Source organism: Phocoena phocoena, chromosome 4 (assembly GCF_963924675.1).
Source record: "Phocoena phocoena chromosome 4, mPhoPho1.1, whole genome shotgun sequence".
Lineage (NCBI taxonomy): Eukaryota > Metazoa > Chordata > Mammalia > Artiodactyla > Phocoenidae > Phocoena > Phocoena phocoena.
The window spans coordinates 91,008,087-91,034,422 of NC_089222.1; the positions used below are offsets into that span (position 1 = coordinate 91,008,087).

The following is a 26,336-nucleotide window of genomic DNA, read 5'->3' on the forward strand; positions in this document are numbered from 1 at the left end:
TTCCCTTGCTGCTTTTAATATGCTTTCTTTGTATTTAATTTTTGACAGTTTGATTAATATGTGTCTTGGCGTATTTCTCCTTGGATATATCCTGTATGGGACTCTCTGTGCTTCCTGTACTTGATTAACTATTTCCTTTCCCATATTAGGGAAGTTTTCAACTATAATCCCTTCAAATATTTTCTCAGTCCCTTTCTTTGTCTCTTCTTCCTCTGGAACCCCTATAATTCGAATATTGGTGCGTTTAATGTTGTCCCAGACGTCTCTGAGACTGTCCTCAGTTCTTTTCATTCTTTTTTCTTTATTCTGCTCTGCAGTAGTTATTTCCACTATTTTATCTTCCAGGTCACTTCTCCGTTCTTCTGCCTCAGTTATTCTGCTATTGATCCCATCTAGAGTATTTTTAATTTCATTTATTGTGTTGTTCATCATTGTTTGTTTCATCTTTAGTTCTCTAGGTCCCTGTTAAATGTTTCTTGCATTTTGTCTATTCTATTTCCAAGATTTTGGATCATCTTTACTACCATTATTCTGAATTCTTTTTCAGGTAGACTGTCTATTTCCTCTTCATTTGTTAGGTCTGGTGGGTTTTTATCTTGCTCCTTCATCTGCTGTGTGTTTTTCTGTCTTCTCATTTTGCTTATCTTACTGTGTTTGGGGTCTCCTTTTTGCAGGCTGCAGGTTCGTAGTTCCCATTGTTTTTGGTGTCTGTCCCCAGTGGCTAAGGTTGGATCAGTGGGTTGTGTAGGCTTCCTGGTGGAGGGGACTAGTGCCTGTGTTCTGGTGTATGAGGCTGGATCTTGTCTCTCTGGTGGGCAGGTCCACGTCTGGTGGTGTGTTTTGTGGTTTCTGTTGAATTATTATGGTTTTAGGCAGCCTCTCTGCTAATGGGTGGGGTTGTGTTCCTCTTTTGCTAGTTGTTTGGCATAGATTATCCAGCACTGTAGCTTGCTGGTCATTGAGTGAAGCTGGGTGCTGGCATTGAGATGGAGATCTCTGAGAGATTTTCGCCATTTGATATTATGTGGAGCAGGGAGGTCTCTTGTTGACCAGTGTCCTGAAGTTGGCTCTCCCACCTCAGAGGGACAGTACTGACTCCTGGCTGCAGCACCAAGAGCCTTTCATCCACACGGCTCAGGATAAAAGGGAGAAAAAGTAGAGAGAAAGAATTAGTAAAATAGGAAGAAAAAAGAAAGAAAGAAAGGGAGGAAGGAAGGAAGAAAGAAAGAAGGAAGGAAGGAAAGAATAAAGAAAGAAAGGAGGGAGGGAGGGAGGGAGGAAGGAAGGAAAGAAGGAAGGAGGGAAGGAAAAAGGAGAGAAAGAAAGAAAGTAAAGTAAAATAAAATATAATAAAGTTATTAAATTAAAAAATAATTAAGAAAAAAAATGGATGGATAGAACCTTAGGACAAATGGTGGAAGCAAAGCTATACAGACAAAATTTCATATAGGAGCATACACATACACACTCACAAAAAGAGGAAAAGTGGAAAAAATCATAAATCTTGCTCTCAAAGTCCACCTCCTCAATTTGGGATGATTCGTTGTCTATTCATGTATTCCACAGATGCAGGTACATCAAGTTGATTGTGGAGCTTTAATCCACTGCTTCTGAGGCTGCTGGGAGAGATTTCCCTTTCTCTTCTTTGTTCTCACAGCTCGCAGGGGCTCAGCTTTGTATTTGGCCCCACCTCCGCGTGTAGGTCCCCGGAGGGCATCTGTTTTTCTGCTCAGACAGGACGGGGTTAAAGTAGCCGTTGTTTCAGGGGCTCTGGCTCACTCAGGACGGGTTGAGGGAGGTGTACGGTGTGCGGGGGGAGCCTGCGGTGGCAGAGGCCGGCGTGACGTTGCACCAGCCTGAGGCGCGTCGTGCGTTCTCCCCGGGAAGTTGTCCCTGGATCCCGGGAACCTGTCAGCGGCGGGCTGCACAGGCTCCCCGGAAGGGAGGTGTGGATAGTGACCTGTACTGGCACACAGGCTTCTTGGTGGCGGCAGCAGCAGCCTTAGCGTCTCATGCCCGTCTCTGGGGTCCGCGCTTTTAGCCCCGGCTCGCTCCCGTCTCTGGAGCTCCTTTAAGCAGCGCTCTTAATCCCCTCTCCTCGCGCACCAGGAAACAAAGAGGGAAGAAAAAGTCTCTTGCCTCTTCATCAGCTCCAGACCTTTTCCTGGACTCCCTCCCAGCTAGCTGTGGTGCACTAACCCCTTCGGGCTGTGTTCACGCAGCCAACCCCAGTCCTCTCCCTGCGCTCTGACCGAAGCCGGAGCCTCAGCTCGCAGACCTGCCCGCCCCGGCAGGTGAGCAGACAATCCTCTCGGGCTGGTGAGTGCTGGTCAGCCCTGATCCTCTATGCGGGAATCTCCCTGCTTTGCCCTCTGCACCCCTGTTGCTGCGCTCTCCTCTGCGGCACCGAAGCTTCCCACCTCCGCCACCCGCAGTCTCCGCCCACGAAGAGGCTTCCTAGTGTGTGGAAACCTTTCCTCCTTCACAGCTCCCTCCCACTGGTGCAGGTCCTGTCCCTATTCTTTTGTCTCTGTTTTTTCTTTTTCTTTTGCCCTACCCAGGTACGTGGGGAGTTTCTTGCCTTTTGGGAGGTCTGAGGTCTTCTGCCAGCGTTCAGTGGGTGTTCTGTAGGAGTTGTTCCACGTGTAGATGTATTTCTGATGTATCTGTGGGGAGGAAGGTGATCTCCGCGTTGTACTCTTCCGTCATCTTCCCCTCTCCCCCATTTACTTTTGATTAATGGAGATATGTGGCCCTAAGCTAGATGAGCAGCTTGTCAGAGAGGACCAGCTCAGCTTAAAGTCTGCTCATTCTGTTTTTTTCTCAGGCTAGAATTATTACCTATCGTTAAAATTTGTGCAACTTTTCCCTTCAGGGAGACAGAGCCCTCTCCCTTGACCTTGTGGTTATGCCCAAACATGTGCATGGCAAAAAAATGAGCCAAATAACAGCATGGTATCATGTAAAGATGGAAAATTTTTGGTTGCATAATCACCCTGAGACCTTCCTCACCCTAGGGCTTTCCTCACTCTAAAACCTTGCTTGAGCATAGATGCAGCCCACAGTCCTTTTATCTGATGTGCCTGGACATAACTGTGGCCAAAACTACCATCTCTTGAAATGTACTTGTCAACCCTGGTTAGTAGCCATAGCTCCATGGAATATAATTGATGAGCACCATATATATTGGCTTATGCCTAATAGTAATATATCTTGAAGGGTTTTGAATTGATTATTTAAATGCTTTGGGCTAAAATACTGCTATGTCTAATAATTACCTGTTGACCCTTATAATTATAAAGACAAGCTCCCTCTACCCAGAATAGGATGTTAAACTGATTACAAAACAAATAACTGTGGTAAATCTATCACATACCAAATCTGTGAAAGCTGGACTACATCCAGTTTGTGGAAAGTGCTGACCATGTTCTAAATTTCCAGGGAACAACAGTTATAAAATGGATCTGGTGCCTGCTAGGAATCTGAATCCATATATATCATACCAATATATGATATTCCATTCAATACTCAGAAGTTTAGATTCATTTCACACATTTTTCAACTTTCTAATGTCAGAGAAGAACAAAAATATGACTAGTAGGCTCAGGGATTCCTTTTTTTTTCATTTTTTATTTTTACAGGAAGCAGAAGCTAGTCAATAACTTTCCAAGTATAAGAAGCAGCAACATGAGTAGAATGGAGCTAAGTAAAGGGCAGAGATAGCCGAATCTCAAGTTAATAAGCTCAAGATTAAAGCAAAAGTGTTTGGGGAAAAGGTACGTCAGATATTCAGCTCTGCTCTAACTTTTAAAGCATTTGTGTTTCAGGTTCATGTCATCACATGGAAATTTCTTGTTCCTCTCTTAAAGGCTTTTAAAAAACTACATCAAAAAACAGGTTCTGGGGCTTCCCTGGTGGCGCAGTGGTTGAGAGTCTGCCTGCCGATGCAGGGGACACGGGTTCGTGCCCCAGTCCGGGAAGATCCCACATGCCGCGGAGCGGCTGGGCCCGTGAGCCATGGCCGCTGAGCCTGCGCGTCCGGAGCCTGTGCTCCGCAACAGGAGAGGCCACAGCAGTGAGAGGCCCACGTACCGCAAAACAAAACAAAACAAAACAAAAAACTGGTTCTGACAAAATTTTCCTATATTTATTAATTCTACTTGTCCAGGGAGTATGAAGCACTAAGCATTTGAGTGGGATGCACACTGTATTTACGATTCTCAAATGCTTAATTCTAGGTTAATGTGCAGGCTCTGAGCTCCAGGGCCTAGATTCATGTGGGTAGAACCGTCAGAAGTCCAGGGAGCAAAGATGATTAAAGAAGCACAGATGGATCTGCTTGAAATTCTAAGTGAACTCCTTCTATTGTGGGCAAGTATGTGACTTTGTATCATATTGATATGGAGACCCCAGGTGGACACGTTTAAAATTGAGGCCATGGGGCTTCCCCGGTGGCGCAGTGGTTGAGAGTCCGCCTGCCGATTCAGGGGACATGGGTTCGTGCCCCAGGCCGGGAAGATCCCACATGCCGCGGAGTGGCTGGGCCCATGAGCCATGGCCACTGAGCCTGCGCGTCCGGAGCCTGTGCTCCGCAACGGGAGAGGCCACAACAGTGAGAGGCCCATGTACAGCAAAAAAAAAAAAAAAAAAAAAAAAAATTGAGGTCATGAATGAGAACAAATGCAAGAGTCCTGCTTTTTAGCTATCTTCCCTAAAACAGAGAAAGGGACTGTCTACATCTCTGGTCCCCCAAACTTTAGTTCTGATCCAACAGTAGGGGCCAGTGCCCTAATTTTCCAGGTAAAGTGATAGAGTGACAGCACTAAGCTGTAGGCTTGGCAGCGTCATTATCTTAGTCTGTTCAGGCTGCCATAACAGAATACCAGAGACTGAATGGCTTACAAACTACAAATATTTCTCATGGTTCTGGAGGCTGGGAAGTCCAAGGTCATGGTGCTGGCAGATATGGTATCTGGTGAGGGCCACTTCCCTGTAGACGGCCCTCTTCCCACTGTAACCTCCTAGGGTAGAAAGAGAAGGAAGAAGCTCTCTGGGGTCTTTTGTGCATAAGGGCATTAATCCCAGTCACGAGGACTCAACCCTCATGACCTAATCACTTCCCAAAGGCCCCATCTCCTACTACCGTCACCATGGGGGTTAGGATTTCAACCTATGAATTTTGTGGGCGGGGACACAAACTTCATACTGTGGCAGTTAGAGTAGCCTAAGCTTCCTCATTGAGATTGTTCCCAGAAACACAGTTTTAAAGTGTGATCTGGCTTTAAAGGAGGTTGGATACTCTCCACAGAATGCCTACAGAGTACTTAGCACAGGCACCGTCATTTCAGTTTTAAAAACATGGTACATGCTTGGTCTTTATTATTTATTATAAATGAATTACTAATAACCGTTCAAGATAAGTAGATAGGGCAGCCAATAATAAATACTACCTTATGGGAGGGCGAAGGATCTCTTTTGAAGAAGAGACTAGTTGGTTATATTGAATATATTTGGATCCAAATATGAGAAATATGAGACATTTGCAGACTCCAGAAATTTCCTATCCATGAGCAAGTAGTTGTCTCAGGGATAAGGCCTATATGGAGAGATCCAGTTAAGTGGTTTGAACTCTGGCCTCAGTTTGAGAAGTGTTATGGCCTCAGATTGGGGTCTTCTGTGCAGAAGCTGCCCAGCAACCCCACGTAATGGATTTGTTTAGGGAAATACTTCACACGTGCGGCAATTGCACTCAGCTGCAGGAGGTCGAAGGGCCTCGGAAACAGATGTAATGCATTCGACTTTGTCACGATTATTTCCAACAAAGAATAAAATGAGTGAAGCAGAAATTGCTTCTGAGAGGCCAGAGATGAATAGGAAAATCGTCCTTGGCAGTGCAATGACTAACTGTTTTCCATTCACAGGAGGAGAGCCTGAAATTCCTTCATCTGTCATAAACCAAAGGAAAAGGTTTTCTCATAGAACTGTGCATCAGGTCTGTGGAGCAAATCGGTGATGTGGCTACTGTCTCCCTCATGGGGTCTTCTATAGAGGGCGCTGCCTTCGCTGGCAATGCAAGGCGAGCAAAAAATTGAGTGACTGAGCACACCCTTGCGGTGAATTACTGGTGTCTGCTTTCTCTCATGCAGATAATTGCCTCAATTCCCTGCCTCCCTTTGAAGCTAATGAAGAGTTGGCTAAGTCCTGCTTACGTCTGGAAAGCACTGGGTTTGGTTCTTGGTATGCGGTGCACTAATGAAAGTCACGGGAATCTCACAGAACACGCTGATATTCTGTTTTTCAGGTTCATGAAGAATGACCAGTCCTTGTTTATAAAGGACAGAGGCTGGAGAAGTACAAGGAGGTACTGTTTTATGGCCAGAAACTTAAGTTGCATTTGAAACATACACTTAATTTTTTTACTGAAGTATAGTTGATTTACAACGTTATATTAGTTTCAGGTGTACAACATAGTGAGTCGACATTTGTAAGTTATACTCCATTTAAAGTTATTATAAAATGTTGGTTATATTCCTTGTGCTGTACATTGCATCCTTGTGTCTCATTTATTTTATACCTAGTAGTTTGTACCTCTTAATCCCCTTCCCCTCCCTCTACTCCTCCCGCTACTGGTGACCACTAGTTTGTTCTCTGTGTCTATAAGTCTCTGTTTTGATATATCCACTCATTTGTGAAACAGACATTTTAAAAAATATGTTTATGCTGTGTCAAAAGTAGTTTAAACAAGGTGATCAGAAAATGAAATAATAAAAGGGAATATTGTTGCTTCCAAGTGTAGTGGGAATTTTTTTGATTTTTTTTTAACTTTCCTCAGAGGCAAGTAAACATTTCCCATGAAAAATTAAATAGATGCAAGAATCTTTTAAATTCTGATGTTAAAAAATACTTTGTCCATATTGCTTCTTAATGAGTAATATTCACAGAAGACATGAGCTATGTTATGGTCCACGGGGACTAAGGCATATTGGTAAATGGTTATTACTGAAGTTAGTGAACTCTGCTGGCCTTATTTCTACATCCGTGAGTCTATATTTCTAGCCACTAATGGTGGGAGACAACAGGCTTTTCTTAGCATTCTATAGTGATTTGCATATAGTCATAGTTGGTCATTTTGCACTTGTAGGTAAAACCCTCCTGCTGGACAACCATGTAGGCTACATACTTGTGCAATACTGAAACAACACCCACTCAAGATGTTCAGATCAGTGATAGCTGTTATGCTGTCTTTGTATTGTACCAATTTGGCTAAGCTGGAGGTATGTTTCCTGTGTGGTTCTGGATTAAAGTTGGTCACAAGAGAACTATGCACCAGATTTGAGAGGAAGAAGTGAAGGAACAGCTGGGTTCTTTCTGTACTCATAAGGTCATTGTATGGCCCCAGGCACAGTGATAGCTGGCAAATATTACTCCAGGCTGAAAAGGCGAGCTAGCTGGGATGGGCCACAGCTCTGTGGACCCTCAGCTCTCTCAGCTCCTCTCAGAATCCTCGCCCGGCAGGTATGCAGCTCCATGGCAATGGGCGCCAGCTTATCATCTTACTGGTCACTCACAGTGTTGACTTTGGAGGCCCTGAGAGACTGCATGGGGTCCAGTTTGTTCTTATAAATTCCAGTCCATCCTCAGTCCGTGTCCAGCTGTCCTTCCTGACCGCTGGCACAACTGACCGACAGCGACCTCAGGCCCAGCACCAGATGCAGAGGGGAGAGCCTGGTGCAGACTTCTTCACCAGTGCCCACAGTTCTATAATGTTGAATCTCTATAATAAATCCTTATTCTGTCGTTCTCAGCAGTCTGCCTCTCTGATCCAACCTGCTTCACACAGGTGGCTCTAAGATTAATTCAGGGACTCAGCGGCGTCGAAGGACACAGGGTCCTTCTTGTCCACCATCCTCAGTGTGTTGGCTTTGGTCTTTAAATTTATCCCCCTCATCACCGTAAGTAGACTAGAGCAATTCTGAGCACTTTCTCCTCATCAAGTGTCTTATGTGCTTTTCTAAAGTTTTTCTTTAAGCATCCTTAATACTTTACCGTTTGTGATGAACACTGGTCACAACATTGTAGCAAATACCTGAAGTCAACAGAGCTATGTGCAAAGTAGGAGATTGTGAAAGAAGTTCAGCTGATAAAGAAAATTGGATCAGGTAGTATTTTTTGTTTTTAACATCTTTATTGGGGTATGATTGCTTTACAGTCATGTGTTAGTTTCTGCTTTATAACAAAGTGAATCAGCTATGCAAACCCTGGTGTTGAAGGGTACAACCCAATTCCAGGGATGTCAATTCTTGAGTTGATAGGGCCCTTTGCACCCTGGGTAGTCTTAGAGATACTGACATTCTTACTCTTTGGGGGTCCCTAAGACTCACCATACTAAATCTAGTTGATTAAACTGATATTAACCATTCATATAAAACTAGAGTACAATACTTTAGAAAATCCATTGCCTGTTTTCTAGGCTCTGGTTTTTCACCTTTTCACTAAAGTGACTTCTGCTTCTACCACTCACCCATCATTAGTTAATCAGATTTTGAATCATCTCTTAGTGATTCATTTCTTCTGAGTTCTTGGAGGAAACCTCACTGTAGCCTCCCGGGCTGATTGCAGCAGGAATGTAAATGAATGGGATAGTTCTTTTCCAAGCTGAACTGGAACCCTTGGCATCCAGGCATTTATAATCTTGATGCATGTAGGGGGGTCAATGAATGATTCTTAGGGCATGAGAAAGAAGGTAATTATTCTCTTTCCACTATCACAAGTCTTTGCAATGGCAGAATTGTTGGGTCATGACAAGCCATTGCTGGAATCGCAGTGAAGAAAGGGGAGGTGAGATCACTGGATATTAAGGATGTTTGTGCTGTGTTGTCAACTCCTGTCTTCACTTCCTTTACTGAATGAATATTCTGAAAGAGCCTAGAACCAAGAAAAATGGACTCAAAATCACCGTTGTTCATGTCAGAATAACCATTTTTATCTTAAGTATTTAATGATGGTAGTGTTTTGTTTTGTTTTGTTTTTTGGCAGGAGGGAGCTTTAAGCTACTGTTTGCATCTGTAATCCAAGATCCATGAGACAGTTATAAAATAAGTAGTTATGAAGTCTGGGTCTTATCAGTTGATTTTAATTTTCCTGCTAGATGTTCCTGAGATTTTAACAAGTAGAAAAACGAGTTTACCCCACTCTTTACTGTTATTTATTCTGATTAGTGGAGCTCATAAATAATAACAGGTGCACAGCAAAAGGGACGTATGCAATCAAGCTATAATTCGTCAGTGAGTTACAAGTTCTGAAGGAACCTAGAAGTGGCTGGAAAAGTGTAGAAGGTCAGCAGTCTGAGTCCGGGCAGAAATTATAGTCTGCTTTTCTCTTCTTTATCTATCTGTATTGCCTTCCACTCCTATGCAATCCCATGTTTCCATCAGAATAGTAAGTATATTGGTACATAGTGCCATTTGAAATCATCTTTACAAATAACAGTTGGAGATGATAAGAGCACACACTTATTTAAGCAAGTAGAGCATGTTTAATTACAGTGGGAAAAGCCTAAGTGTATTTTTTTCCCCATTCTATTATCCTGCAATCCCTCCTGCCTTTTTTTCTGTGTAAAAGTCCCGCATGATGATGTGTGAATCAGTCAAAACTTCAATTACCTTTTACGGTAGCATCCTTATACTGTAAATAGTTTGATAAAGGAAATGCCTTACCACGTTTTCTTCTGCAGTACCGTCATGGCTAGATCTCTGATCAGTAGATGGATGCCCCTCTACAAGAAAAAACAGAACTTAAAAAAACATGGCTTTGCAAACACCCAAATTCTCCCTTATTCCCTCCTCAGTATAATTATGTTATTAGAAGCACGTTAGTTACTCCCCTCTTCAAATCTTTTTTCCAACAAACAGCATTAAAAATGCATTTAATGTACAAATACCTCATCAGAAACAGCAGTAAATTCTTATGGCTGTTTCAGGGTCCTCCAAAGCAGGGATAAAGGCAATTCAACCAGGCCAGGAATTCCTGGCTCTTTAAGATTGTTGGCCTGATTCCTACCAGATATAAACAATGGAAAATAGCCAAGGTGGTGATGGATAGGAAAAAGAGACATAATGTCATTTCTCAAGTAAGGCCTTCCTTCTGGGTCTTGCTAAAATCTAGGATAATTTATACTAAGGGCATTTTAAAACAGAGTAATAGAAAAGGGACTTTAAAAAGAAGACATACAAGCCATGGTCATGTGAAACAACAGCCTGGGAACTGGAGGTTTTGTGACTTTTAGTTTAACAGCTTGAAATATATTTTCAGCCCACCTAACTACAGAACTGTGGAACTTCTTTTTATTTTAAGTGGTCAATACCCTAACATGGTTTTTTCTGATATCTCCGGACTGCTCCTCCAGAATCAGGATCCATCCTGCTCTCTGCCACGGGAAGCTGACCTGGATGGGTTCTACCTGCAGGGCTTCTCTGCCCTCTGGTTTCCAGTTGGCGTGGAGATCAAAGGGAGGGAAGGGCAAAATCAGGTACTTATTCTAGCTCCTTCCCTATAGTCTATCTGTGTCCTCTGAGTGAAGGTCGCCCTCCTTACAACACAGCTTGTTCCATGACTCTCCTTGCAGGTTTTGGGCACTGCTCGCTCTTCTTGTCCCTTCAAGTTCAGGTTTTCTAGCAAAGTTCTGGGGGAATGCACTATGTTCTGTGCTCCCCTTTGTCCAGTTTTGAGTGTGCCAGGTCCTTTGTGTTGGACTTGTACACACTTCCAATATAGAAACTAAACCATCCTTCTTGAGCAGTATGTAGTGCCCCCTGTCCTATAATTGGAACCTAATCTAATCACAAGTATCATTATATTAGGGTTTACATGTGGGGGACAAACTAGACTACCTGCAACCTCCCATCTTTTTCTACTTCTGGCAGCTAAGAGGAGCAACAAGTAAGGGAACTGACCTATTAGTATAAACAATCACAGGGCTACAACTGGTGAAATCCTCACTCACTATCACCCTTAAAATCCTACCTTCAATAATGGTGTCTGCTATATCAAATAACCCTAACTTCAGCGGGGGCAATAGGCAAATATCAATCAAAAGAAGGGACGTGGGATCTATTTAAACCTCCCAGGACACTCAGAGCTTTCTCGGAGGGATTATGAAAGGAGGGAGAGCTTCTTGGGGCCTAGATCTACCTCTGCCACTGGTTAGCTGGGTCATCTTAGGTGGTGCTTATAAGAGTCTGTTTCACATACCTACTTAGAATTTGTGTTAACTTTCTGGATTCTAGTTTTCTGACCTGTAAAATGTGGAAATAAGTAAATTCAAGCTTTTCATAGATCTAATTCTGTTGATAAAAGCAAAGTCTTTTTAGAAGTCCTGTGACCATGGAATCTTAATGTATCATGTTAAATTACTACAAGTAATTAAACTGCTATAAGTAACACAGTTTTCTAGCAGAAAACTTAGAAAACAGTTTTTTAAAAAACTTAACAAGGATTAAAATAAAACAGCCCATCAAGGACAATGCTGTTTTGAGCAGTAGTAACTGTAGGCGAAACTCAAAGAAAGCGAAAACAGAGCCCAGGGACTTAAGGACGTCCAGACATAATAGAAGTACCTGGGCAGATGTGTGGTGGAGAGATGTGTAGTACCTCTCTACAAAGGCAAAGAACGTTTTGGCTTCTTTCCAGCTATTTTTCAATGCAAGATAATTCAGATCATCCTGTGTATTATTTTACTGCCATATCTAAATTTTCTCTCTTTAGTAGAAAAAAGAGAAATAAAACAACTTAAATAACACGTGACTTTCAATTCATTTAATCAATTTCCTGTTATTATTAAAATATTCAATGGGGCTTCCCTGGTGGCGCAGCGGTTGGGGGGTCCGCCTGCCAATGCAGGGGACGCGGGTTCATGCCCCGGTCCGGGAGGATCCCACATGCCGCGGAGCGGCTGGGCCCGTGGGCCTTGGCCGCTGAGCCTGCGCGTCCGGAGCCTGTGCTCCGCGGCGGGAGGGCCACAACAGTGAGAGGCCCGCGTGCCGCCAAAAAATTCAATGAAAAACTGACAGTGTGATTCAATGGATGTGCTTGTATATAGCTTGCTGTGTCTCTGACCATTTAACTCAGGATAATTTCCTAGAAGTAAATAGCTAGGTGGAAATGTGGGCACCTTTTAAAGAATTTTTGAAAAAGTTTAAAAACAGCTCTGCAGAAAATTCAGATCTATTTACATGCCTAGCAGCAGTGTAGGTATGCAGCTGCAGGTGTATCTTTGATACACCTCTACCTGAACACCCAGGCACAAGACCAAATCCTCCATGAGATATTACCTGTGTAGTAATATCCGCATCTTCTTGATTTAACAGCTAGAGTTAAAAGCAACAAAATTGCCACCATGACTGCCACCAATGTTGAAATTGTTCCGACAACTGTTTCTTGACTTGCTTCAACAAAAAGTCTGTAAGCTGGAGGAAAAGTTACCAGAAAATAAAAGAAAATGTATAGATGGTGAGTAGAGTATGTTTACTAATTTTATAACTAGCTATTTCTGCGTTCTGGATGGGAGACAGATTTCATATTAGTGAAAAAACTCTTCCTAGTGAAAAGACCCATTAAAGATATGAACAACAGCCCTGTCTGGACCAGAGTTGTTCATGAGCATAAATAATAACTCCCAACCTCAATGTGTCTGTTGTGGGAAACCTGCCAAAGCTGTGATATTAACCAATTTGGGGCCTAGTGGGGATGAGAGTCAGGAGAGAAAAAGTCTGAAAACTTGAGAGACAATGAGTCTTCTATGTATTTTAAGTCTTTATTGTTTTTTATTGTAATAAGATAATCAACACACTTTTACAAAGGAATAATTATGACTACAAACTAGCCTCAGCCTAGTGTATTCCTTGGGGGATGAAGGGAGGTTGCAGTGTACCCTTGGCTTGGACAAGGCAGGATCCTAGTGGGATAGAGATGAGCAGTGCAGAGGGGATGAGGAGAGTTGAGTAGGAGCCATGATCTTGAGTAAAAGGTGACAGGTGACCACCAGGATAACCGATAGTGCTTGGAGCTCCTCAGGAATAACTGGAGGAGCCAGAACTCTTCTCAGCATCTTGGTTGGAACTAGCATTGTTATAATTGGTATTAAAGGAAGTGGGGAACTCAGACGCCAGAAACTTGGAGACCTTGAGTAACCAAAGTCAGAACCAGCTAATCTTATAATCCATGTTCTACCAAAGAGTAAGGAGCAAGCACTAGAGAACAGAGGTCAAATTCAGGGGGGAAGATAATTATGGCTTTTCTTTAAAATGAACAGCTCTGTATAATGGATGTCAATTTTTATGAATATACTTTTACTTAATGTTTTACAACCAATAAAACATTAATCTCTCCACACATTTGTCATCCTGAAATTCTGTACCCACGTAGAGAAGGAGTAATTAAGTAGAAATGTTGACTTCCTAAAGTGTTTTCATAGGCATATTTTTCCTCCTGAAGAAAATTCTGCAATGTATAGCTTCTTACATTATCCATGACCCTCAGTTCCCCCATCTGTAAAGGGATTTGTCCAAGATCACATATTGATTCAGCAGCAAAATTTAGCAAGAATTATTTAATTTCATTCAATTCAGTGCAACCTTTCTAGAGAAGATCCAGACTCTAGGAATCATAAGCCCCGCTATCTGGGCCTCCTTTTCAAATACTGCAGTATTTCCTGGGCAAGGCAGCAAGCAGAAAATTGCAATTCAGTACAGAACAGCAAGTTTCCTTGAAAGAGTGTTTCTCCTGTTCCCTGCCCTGATGGGGTAGTTCCTGCTATAGACCTCTTTCTGGGGGGAAGGATGGGCAAACCCTCTTGCAGTCTCAACTGACCGGTATTTTACTTCAGAATGAGAGGTTCTGAAAAGCTTTTCTTTGACAGAGATGGAATGGTCACGCTGCTTCACTTTGTGTAAACTGAAAATTAGACCTCTAATTAGAAAGATGGGCCAGATGTGGTCTTCAGACTGTTTCTTCCTGATTATTTTTCTAAACTCCAAAATGAATCCAACATTTAAGAAAATAGAATTAAAGCTTAACTGTATTTTATGTAAAAGTGACAGTCCTATTTTGGGGAAAAATAGGAGCTTCATCTGCATCTCAGTTTTCAGTACCCTCAAAGTAGCAACTCTACAAAGGGAGTGTTATCACTCAGTGTCTTGAAGTTTCTATCTATTTGAAGTTGTCCTTGACCCAAGGACAACTCTGTATTCTTATCTCCAAAACACACTACATAGAATCTCCAAACCGTCAAATCTGTTATTTCTCCTAATTTTCATAACTATAATGATAAAAATATTTCTAAAACATACGTTCCACTGACTTATATTTTAATAAAGAATAGAAAGAGAAGTGCCATGGTCTCCCATAATGTCAAGTTGATCACTTAAGGGTAAGGGTGATCAGCCCATCTTGAAAGTCAACTTCATGAGTACACAGTCTATGACTCTATGGATACTGGACTAGAAATATTTTAATTAATGAGTTTTACCAGTTAGCTACCAATAGAGGTAAAAAAAAAAAAAAATGAGCCGAATCAGGCATACATGTAATGTTTCAAATGCCCTTTGGTAACTGTTTTCACCAGATTCACAGACCATACTTCCCCAGCATCCAGCAGAGTCCAAATTCTAACTTCCTCCTGTACCTACACAGCTTCAACTCCCCAAACCCAGACCATGAGGCACAGATGAGGCACAGTGGTAAGCAGGAACTGAAGATGCTCAGCCCACAGAGTAACAAAACATATAGGTTCCCTCTTCATTTCTGAAGCCCTGAAACCCTAAAAAGGAAATCTTCTGGGAGTAATTTCTTTTTTTTTTTTCAATGCAAGACTTGCCTGTGGTTGATTGTCTTGACTGGAAGCAACCCTGTAGACAGTATTTTCAGAAATTCTATTCAAAGGTATTCTTGAAATGGCAACCTAATTTTCCTGTTTGATGTTCACAGTCTCTAACGCTGTACCCGAAACCCATTATGCAACCCTACTTGTAACTTACCTACATGCAGTGTTTGGATGGTGAGTAAAGTATATTTGCTTGAAGAAATGTTGCACAGGTATTCTCCACTGTCTGAAAGACGAAGATCCTTCAAAGTCAAAGAGAAGTCATGCAGGTTTATCAGATCTTTGTTCCGTGAAAGTAGGGGCTCATTGATAATTGTTTCTTGTGAGGAGTTCAGAAATTGAGCCAGGACCAAAGAATTTCCACTGTCCACCCTGGACCAAGTGACCCTGAAATCTTCATTTGGTAGGAAAAAACTGTTTTCAGGTTTACACGAGAGTGAAACGTTTTCCCTTTGCTTTTTACGAAGGCCATCTAAAAACAGAATAGAAAAGTAGAGATTAATGAAAACAAAATTTTCAAATGAATTTTCTAAGTTACACCTAGAAATATCTTTGAAAATACCTTTTGGAAAGCAATGAGATATTTGTACTGTGGAGTTTATTAAAAGCTTTACTACCACTATTTCAAAGTCTCCCACCAAGGTTAAGCTTAGGCCTCAGGAGACGTAAGCCTGGGCCAGCTAGGGAGGTGACACACCTGGTTTTTAACTCCTTCAGCCTGACGGTGATCACTCAAGAATGTTGCTATGGTTATCAGCCTTTTAAACTCAGTGATCTTCCTCTGCTGACCCTGAGTGCTGGAGTTACGTCCTTGTCACTATCTACACCGTGGCAGTCTCTGCTAATTTCATGGTCTCAACCACTTCTCAATCTCTCTTTCAAGACAGAGTCTCTTTTCTTGCACGTAAGAAGTATATTTCTAACCGTGCAGGTAATTCCTCACTGGACCGAGCTCTTAGAACAGGGACTCTGCTGGGTATTCTTAGCTTGTCCCTCCAGAGCTAACTCCATCTTGTCCTTCCTATTCTCTAGTTCTGTCAGCTGGCCTCTATGGACTACCATGAATTGTTCTCCCTGGTTCTAGACATACCTACTTTGCAGTCCACCTGTGCAAGAGTGATGCCAAAGCAAGCCATCTAAAATGCCACTTCCAGTCGCTCCAATATTTCATATCCTTCTTTGGCTCCATACTACCTCCAGGGCTGGCTCAAGCTCTTCAGCAAGATGAAGCCATTTGATCTGGTTTTTGCCTTCTACTCTAGGCTTATCTTTTGATACTTCAGTTTAACCCTCAACCATTTATATTTCCACAAATTCAAGCAATATTTACTCCTCTGTGCTTTTGTGTACAGTATGTTTTTTGCCTGGAATGCCTATGTTCTCCTGGAATTTCCTACTGCTCTTTTAAAATTCTGCCCTTATGCAACTTCCTTAAGCATATGTTCTGTAAAAACCTGATCCACACCCAACCATGGTGAACAGAGTTACTCACTCTCTTTGTATGCTACATTCCTGGTTTAGTTTTATTTTTACATGTTTGTACTAGATGCTGTGGATCCAGAAGTAAGAGTCCACAGCATCTAGTACACATCCGGTTCTTAAGTTCACAGTCTGAGAGTGACAAAGCTTGGTACATAATAGATCCTCAACAAGACAAAATAACGCTGAGCCTAAGGAACTGTTGGAACTCCAGGATACTCATTTCTGAATAAACATGAGAAATTATGATTTTCCTTAGAAAATATTTGCAATTTAATATTTTCAACCCTTTCCCATGTTTCCATTGCTGCCTGGCTGATGAACAGAGAACACTGGCTGCTCACACTATTGACATCATATAAAGGTAGTGAATAATTCATATTTTCAGTGTCTTCTTGGTGAATATTTTGAGAATTTGAAACTCAGGGGTAGAGGCAGGACCAAGATGGCAGAGTAGGAGGACCCTAAGCTCACCTCCTCCCACAGACACACTAAAACTACAACTACATATAGAACAACTCTCTCTGAGAATGACCTGAAGACCAGCAGAATGGCTCATCTATAACTAAGGATATAAAAAAAAAATACACCAAGGTGAATAGGAGGGGAAGAGAAGTGATCTAGTCAGGACCCACACCCATGAGGGAGACCCTGCACTGCTCCAGCTCCACCCCTGTCAAGGCAGTAGTCCTCATATGCCCCAGGAAAAGCCCTGGCCTGTGCCAGACTCCAGCTCTAGCCCCCCTGGCTCCAGCCTGCACCTACCAAGGCTGCACCCCCAGCATGCCCCAGAAGAAGCCCTGGCCTGTGATTGGCTCAGCTCTAGTCCCCACCCCTCACCAAGGCAGCAGCCCCCACACACCTCAGGAGAAGCCCCAGTCCATACCAGGCTCCAACTCTAGCTCACCCCACCCCCCAGCTCCAGCCCGTGCCAGTGATAGCCCTGGTGTGCCCCAGAAAAGGCCCCTCTCCATGCTTGCTTCATATCCAGCTCTCCCACCAAAGCCACTGGGCACACGGAGACTGCATAGGGAGACTCTCACAAAAGGACATACCTTCAAGATTGAGATAGGTAATTGTCTTTCCTAATTTTATAAACACAAACAGAGAGTTGAACAAATTGAAAAGACAGAGAAATATGTCCCAAATGAAGGAACTACCCTAATGAAATGGAGATAAGTAGTTTACCTGATAAAGAGTTCAAAGCAATGGTCATTAAAATGCTCACCAGGGGCTTCCCTGGTGGCGCAGTGGTTGAGAGTCCACCTGCCGATGCAGGGGACGCAGGTTTGTGCCCCGGTCCGGGAGGATCCCATGTGCTGGCTGGGCTTGTGAGCCATGGTCACTGGGCCTGTGCGTCCGGAGCCTGTGCTCTGCAAAGGGAGAGGCAGCAACAGTGAGAGGCCCGAGTACAGCAAAAAAAAAAAAAACAACAAAAAATGCTCACCAAACTCAATAAAAGAACAGAGGAACACAGTGAGAACTTCAACAAAGAATTAGAAAATATAAAAAAGAGCTGAAGAATATAATAACTGAAATGAAAATTAGAGGGAATCAAGAGCAAATTAGGTAATACAGAAGAATGTGTAAGTGACCTGGAAGATAGAATAGTGGAAACCACCCAATCAGAACAACAAAAAAGAAAAAATACATTTTTAAAATGAGGATAGTTTAAGGGGACCTCTGGGACATCAAGCATACTAACATTCATATTATAGGTGTCCCAGAAGGAGAAGAGAGAAAGGGGTAGAAAACATATTTGATGAAATAATGGCTAAAAATTCCCCTAATCTGAAGAAGGAAAAAGATATTCAGGTCCAGGAATCTCAAAGAGTCCCAAACAAGATGAACCCAAAGAGATCTACACCAACATATCATAATCGAAATGGCAAAAGTTAAAGACAAAAAAATTTTCAAGGCAGCAAGAGAAAAACAAAGAGTCACATAAAAGGGAACTCTTATAAGACCATCAGCTAATTTTTCAGCAGAAACTTTGCAGGCTAGAAGGGAGTGGTATGATATATTTAAAATTCTGAAAGGGGAAAAACCCTACAACCTAGGTTACTCTACCAAGGAAGGTTATCATTCAGAATTGAAGAAGAAATAGTTTCCCAGATAAGCAAATGATCTTAAATGACACATTAGACTAAATGGACTTAATAGATAACTAGAAACCATTCCATACAAAAAAAATCAGAATATACATTCTTTGCAACTTCACATGGAACATTCTCCAGGATAGGTCACAATGCTAGGTTATAAAACAAGTCTCAATAAATTTAAGAAGACTGAAATCATATCAAGCATCTTTTCTGACTACAATAGTATAAAGCTAGAAATCAATTACAGGAAAACTGGAAATAGCACAAACGTGGAGACTAAACAATATGCTACTAAAAAACAAAGTGTCGATGAAGAAATAAAAGAGGAAATCAAAAAACACCTTGAGACAAATGAAAATAGAAACACAATGTTCCAAAATCTATGGGATGCATCACAAGCAATTCTAAGAGGGAAGTATATCACGATACTGGCCCACCTCAAGAAACAAGAAAAATTTCAAATGACGTATCTTTTCTAAAGGATATAGAAAAAGAAAAATGAATAAAGACCAAAGCTAGTATAGAAATGAAATACCAAAGGTCAGAGTGAAAATAAATGAAGTAGAGACCAAAAAACAATAGAAAAGATCAATGAAACTAAGAGCTGTTTCTTTGAAAAGATAAACAAAATTGGAAAAACCTTTAGCCAGACTCATCAAGAAAAAGAGATGTGCTAAATAAATAAAATTAGAAAGAGAAGAAGTTACAACCAATATCACAGAAATACAATCATCAGAGAATACTATAAACAGTTATACATCAACAAATAGGACAACCTGGAAGAAATGGATAAGCTCCTAGAAACTTATACTCTTCCAGGACTAATTTAGGAGGAAATAGAAAAGCTGAACAGACTGATTTCTAGTAATGAAACTGAATCAGTACTAAAAAAATTCCAACAAACAAAAGTCCAGGATGAAATGGCTTCACAGGAGAATTCTACCAAATATTTAAAGAAGAGTTAATATCTATCCTTCTCAAACTATTCCAAAAAATTGAAGAGGAGAGAACACTTCCAAACACATTCTACAATGCCACATTACCCTGATACCAAACCAATCAAAGACACTACAAGAAATGAAAATTACTGGCCAATATCCCCAAAAAACATAGATTCAAAAATCCTCAACAAAATATTGTAAGCCAAATTAATTCAACAACACATTAAAAGGATCATATGTTATGATCAAGTATAATTTTTCCCAGGGATGCAAGGATGGTTTAATATCCATCAATCAATCAATCTGATATACCACATTAATAAAGAAAAGGATAAAAATCACATAATCATCTCAAAAGACGCAGAAAAAGCATTTGACAAAATTCAACAACCACTTATGATAAAAACTCTCAACAAAGTTGGTTTGGAGAGAACATACATTCACATAAAAAGGCCATATATAACAAACCCAAAGGTAACGTCATACTCAAGGGTGAAAAGCTGAAAGCTTTTCCTCTAAGATCAGGAACAAGACAAGGATGCCACTCTTGCCACTTCTATTTAACATAGTATTGGAAATCCTAGCTACAGCAATCAGACAAGAAAAAAAAAAAGGCAACCCAAATTAGAAGAAAAGAATTCAAATTGTTGCTATTTGCAGATGACATGATACCATACATAAAAAAACACAAAATCTCCACCAAAAAGCTATTAGAATAAACAAATTCAATAAATTTGCAGGATACAGAGTCAATGTACAAAAAATCAGTTGTGTTTCTGTACATTAATAAAAAAAATCAGAAAGAGAAATTAAGAAAAGTCTTATTTATAATTAAATAAAAAAGAATGAAATATGTAGGAATAAATCTAACCAAGGACATGAAAGACCTGTACTTTGAAAACTGTAAGACACTGATAAAAGAAATTGAAAACAATACAAATAAATGGAAAGCTATTCTGTGTTCATGGATTGGAAAAAGTTAACATTGTTAAAATGTCCATACTACCCAAAGCAATCTACAGATCCAATGCAACCTCTATCAAAATACCCATGACATTTTTCACAGAACTAGAACAAATAATTCTAAAGTTTGTGTGGAAACACAAATTACTGATGATTAGTGATTTTTTTTGCCAAATAGCCAAAAAAATCTTGAGAAAGAAGAAAGCTAGAGTTATCATGCTCCCTGACTTCAAACTACACTACAAAGCTATAGTAATCAAAATAGTATGGTACTGGCACAAAGCTCAGACACATAGATCACTGGAACCGAATAGAGCACCCAGAAATAAACCCATGCACGTATGGTCAATTAATCTACGACAAAGGCAAAAATATACAGTGGAAAAAAAGACAGTCTCCTTAATAAGTGGTGTTGTGAAAACTAGACAGCTATATGTAAAAGAATAAAACTAGAATATTTTCTCATACCATATACAAAAATAAACTCACAACAAGTTAAAGACTTAAATGTAAGAACTGAAATCATAAAATTCCTGGAAGAAAATATAGGTAGTATGCTCTTTGATATAAGTCTTAACAATACTTTTTTGATCTGTCTCCTCAGGCAAGGGCAACAAAAGCAAAAATAAACAAATAAGACCTAATCAAATTTTAAAACTTTTACACAGGGAAGGAATCCATCAGTAAAACTGAAAGGTGACCCACTGAAAGGTAGAAGATATTTGTAAATGATATAATACCTGGTAAGGGTTTAATATCCAAAACATATAAAGAACTCATACAACTCAATATGAAACAAACAAAAAAACGATCTGATTTTTAAAAATGGGCAGAGGCCTGAGTAGGCATTTTCCCAAATAAGACATACAGATGACCAACAGGCACATGAAAAGATGTTCAACATCACTAATCATCAGGGAAATGCAAATCAATGCAACTGCAGTGAGATATCACCTCACACCTGTCAGAATCACTGTTATCAAAAAGACAAATAACAAGTGTCAGTGAGGATGTGGAGAAAAGGGAATCCTTGTGCACTGTTGGTGGGAATTTAAATTGGTGCAGTCACTATGGAAAACATGATGGAGGTTCCTCAAAAATTAAAAATAGAACTACCATATGATCCAGAAATTTGACTCCTGCGTATTTATCTGAAGAAAACAAACACACTAATTCAAAAAGATATATGCACCCCAATGTTCATAGCTCATAGAACAAGTATTTACAATAGCCAAGATATGTAGGCAACCAAGTGCCCATTGACAGCTGAATGGATAAAGAAGATTTGAGTTACACAGACACACAAAGTAGAATATTACCAAGCCATAAATAAAGAATAAAATCTTGCTATCGTGACAACATGGATGGACCTGGAGGGTATTATAATTAGTAAAATAAGTAGAGAAATAAAGACGAATGCTGTATGTTTTCACTTATATGTGGAATCTAAAAAACAAACATAGTAAAACAGAAACAGACTCACAGATACAGAGAACAAACTAGTGGTTACCAGAAGGGAGAGGGATGGGAAGAGAAGCGAAATAGTTAAAGATGATTAAGAGATACAAATTTTCAGTTACAAAATAAATAAGTCACAAAGATGTAATGTCCAGCACAAGGAATATAGTCAATATTTTATAATAACTTTGTATGGTGTGTAATCTATAAAAATATCATTATGTTTTATACCCCAAACTAATATAATATTGTAAGTCAACTATACTTCAATAAATTTAAATATTAAAAGAAACTGAGGGGAAGAGAAGGCCAAAAAGGAAAGCTAACCTCCACTTTCACCATATAATAGAGATTTACAGAAAAAATTTGCTTTGCTTCTAGTGAAGTATAAAAGAATATTGATAATTTTCCTCAGAATTAGATAAATGGTGCCAAATTAATTTTTCTTCTCCTTAAACTCTTCTTAAACAGTAGCTTATAGATATAGAGACTGGTGAGAGTTTGGGTTTGTTCAAATAAATGAGAGGAAGGAGTAGAGGTGTTGATAAAGATTAATGGGCTAATACTACTTAAGAAGACTAAACAGAAAGAGACTAAACAGAAGCAATACTAATTTCTGTTGGTTGAAAAACTGGCAAGAATCAGAGGTTGTGACCTGCTGGGAAACAAGTATCCTTTCCTTCTCCTCTGATCTTCTAAAGTCCAATGCAGGTAGAAAATTCTATGTAGAAGAACCATAGAGAAATACAGTAATGTTCATGGATGTATTTTCTGCTTTCCATTTCACAACTGTTTTCCTTCAACTCATAAACACCTTGCAAGGTAAGAATTACTTCCATTTTACCAACCAGGAACCAGCGCTCAGAAGTAAAAATGATTGCGTGAGGTAACAGAGCCAGTAATATTAGATCTGGGACTCCAGTCCTGGTCTTCTAACTGCTGCAAATGCATTTCCTTCATGTTCTTCTCTTAACCTGTAAATCAAACCCCATTCCCTCCCAATCTCTCACAGCACAGGTACACAGAAAGCCTTGTGGAGCCTACCTTTGATTGTCCATCTTCCTGTCCATGTTTGCTTCAGCAATGTGTTTTCAACAGCACATTGATAAGATGAATTTGACCCTGTAATATTTACTCTACTGTTAATATAAAAAGGACCCAAAGATCCGATTTCTTCCTTATTGTTTTCAGAGATTGGTGTATTATCCACTTTCCATGTGATAATTGGATAAGGATAAACACTTGATATATTGCATATTAAGAAGCTGTTTGTGGTGTTCTTTTCATACTTCATCACAGGTGTGACAAAAGCTATGTGGGAGAAAGAAGGGCACGTGAGGAACTGTCATTAGCTTCTTTTTAGCCCATCTGCACAGAACACGTTATTTTAATATCCATGAAATGAAAAGCTAAGCTTTGCGAGCAAAACTTGGCAGTTTCTGAAGGGAAAAACAGCAAAAACTCTGTAGAACCTTAAGATATAGTCTGGTGATCTACAAGGAAAAAAGAGCATGTATGGATACATAGCAACTAGCAAGCTCAATTCTCTAGAAAGAATTTTAGAAAAAAATCTAATGGGCTCACTGAGCAGTCAAAATGTGGGTGTCAAAGCTGATAAACTAGAGTTCACACAGCAGTTTGTACTCTTCAGGTACTGACTCAGGGCCTTTTTGATTCTTTGTTTACCCATAATTCTTAGATTTCTGAGTCAAGGTCTGAAGCAGATAAATGGAATAGAGGGAGAAAGAACATGAGCTAGATAAAACAACCCATTAGAAAACGCCCCTCCCAATAAATAAATGATTAGATAAATGAAGTTAATACAAACAGGAGGAAAGCATATAGTATTACAATTAACTTCATTTAGAAAACAGAAAAATGTAATTTAAATCAATTCAATATTTTTAAGCTATCATATTGGCAGAATGTCTTAAGATGGGTAATATTAGGTGTTGATAAGACTTAAGGGGAAAATGTATACTCTTTTGCTGCTGGTATAAGTGCCATATTAAAATTTTACTTCTGATACTTTTGTTTCAGGCCATTTCCCAGTATTAAATATAAGGATGTTCATCACAACATTTTTTGTAACGTAAAACACTAGAAATACCTAAATACTTACTAATGGAGGAACGGGTGCATCAATTATAGCATGTCTAAACTATGAGACACTATGCATTAAAAATAATGAGGTAGTTTGTATGTATTATCTTGGAAGGAAGCCCATAGCATATTAAATTAAGAAGAAGGCATTACAGAAAACATGGAATGGTATCATTGTCATGTTTTATAAAATGGTATATGTACACTTACCTCCCACTTTTAGTACCACTTTGTTTATGATTTTTCCAAGTGATGTTCCCACGTAGCATATGTAAGTTCCTTCATCCTGAAGCTTTAATCTTTTGAAAGATAGGGAGGCATTCCATTGTGAATTTCACCAAGGAAGAGGGATGTCCTATTTACATATCTGGGATCTTGCTTTTCCAATTGGTCACGGTCTTTGTAGTATGAGTAAGCATAGTTATCTTGATTCTTCCAGTGAACTACAACATCGGGCCCACTCTCAAATGAGCAAGGGAGAATTACACCTTCATCAAGTCTTCCAATGACTATTTGCTCACTCATAGGAACATGACTTAAGGAAGCTAAAAAGAACATATCTAAAAACAAGAGCAGTTATGAAGAGAATTAGTGATGGGTGCTTATCAAGCGTTATATCAGGACTACCTAGAAGAACTATCCTAGGTCAGCAGCCTGATCGTTAACAGACCACATCATCTATCAAGAACACTTGCTAGTCTAATTACTAGAAACAAGCCATGAAGCTCTACGTTTGAGTGTCTGCAATTTCAATCGAGTATCTGTTGTATTCAATGTAACCATGAGAATTGACAACAGCATAAAGCATAGAAACTTTGTTCCATGCTTGATCAATAGTCTCATCTCTCCTCTGATCCTGGCCTGCTACAGTTGCTGGAAATTATGTATATTATATAAATTAAAGATTCCTGTTGATTTTTATTTCCTGAACACATTCATTTTTAACACTTACTATAACAATAACAAATTAGTTTATCCAGCTAGCTGGAGCTAGCAGGCCCTAAAAGAATAGAATAAACTTGGCTGGGTTAGGAAATATTTGGAGCATGTAGAAGACAATGCTGCATTAAGGGGTCTGTTGGGAATATGTAGACATTAGTTTCAAGAAAGGGTGCATGTAAGAGGAGGAGTCCAAAAGGGGAAATGAAGTGATTCATTTATTTTGGCTTTAAGACAACTCTCAGGATATACTATGAGTCCATCAAAATATAGTTAAGGAATATTATTCTGGATATAAATGTAGAGGTCCAATCCTCCTAATATATATGTTTGTATATGTGTGTGTGTGTGTGTATATATATATATATATATATATATATATTTATTTATATATATTTTTTTACTGTCAACTTCAGAAGGTGATTTTAAAGAGCAAATGGACTCATCACAATCAGGTTTTTGCAAAGAAAATCTACTTACCCATTTCATAATCACTGAAGGCAGTATCCAGATTTTTTAACCAATTCACAAAACATTTTAGTAGATCATATGCCCTATCTATGAATTCTGTGATATTTGCACTGGAAAGGACCTTATCTTACGGACAATGGACTAAACTCCTTTGACCTTGGTCAAAGCTACCCTAGATGGGATAATCGGGTGTTCATATGGCCTTGTCACAAAGTCTTTTTCCTCTGCCTCCTCCTCTGAGGCTCTTTCCACTCTATGTCCCCCTTTGCCTTAGAGAGATTTAGTCTATCTCTGTACCAAGGGCTAGAGGAATGTGGCATCAAGCTGAGAAGAAAGACATGGAAAGGTGGGAAAGAAAAGGAGTGTTTTTGTCGACCTCCCTAATTGCTCTACTAAACACCTCTAATATTTCATTGGATAATTTAAAATGCCTGCCACAGGGCCTAGCAAAGCTGATAATGCCTTTTGTCAAGTGTCAAGTAAGTACCAAGCTTACACTTAAAAAAAAAACCAAATCAACCAATCAATCAAACTTGCCTTTCTAGTGATTTTATATTTGGTAGCAGATAACAGATTAGAAAGAACCTTAGAGTAGATAGAAGAAAAGTTAGAAAAGTTGACAAGCTATGGCTACAGAGGAAACAGCTCCCTTGCCCTGTGGCTCATGTTCCTATCTAATGATACAAACAACCGACACTTGGGTGTATTATAAAGGTGCTTACCTTGAGATCCACATAGAGATGGTATAAGAATGAAGAAGAAAAACAGAGCTGCCTGTGCCTTCATGTCATGTGGAGGTCATATGAGTTATACTATCAAAGAGAAGCAAAATATACAAGTTACAGATTTTAAGTACAAACAGGAATTGGAAAAGAAAGAATTAAAGTGTCTGCTTATAGGAGATTCATTAAATTAACTATGGTACATTGACACAAATAATTCTTCTGCAACCATTAAAGATAATACTGTAAAATATGGGTCAATGGCATCAAAAGAAGCTTT

At 39.9% G+C, this 26,336-nt stretch overlaps 1 protein-coding gene across 1 annotated transcript; it reads right to left on the reverse strand.

The window, feature by feature from the left end:
- Positions 1-5,715: 5,715 nt before the first annotated feature.
- Positions 5,716-26,120, reverse strand: HHLA2 (HHLA2 member of B7 family). Its single transcript, XM_065875876.1, is given in 6 exon segments — positions 5,716-5,945; positions 15,033-15,350; positions 22,866-23,132; positions 24,135-24,248; positions 24,251-24,484; positions 26,057-26,120. Coding segments are annotated over 6 exon segments (1,227 nt in total).
- Between the last annotated feature and the right edge of the window lie 216 nt (positions 26,121-26,336).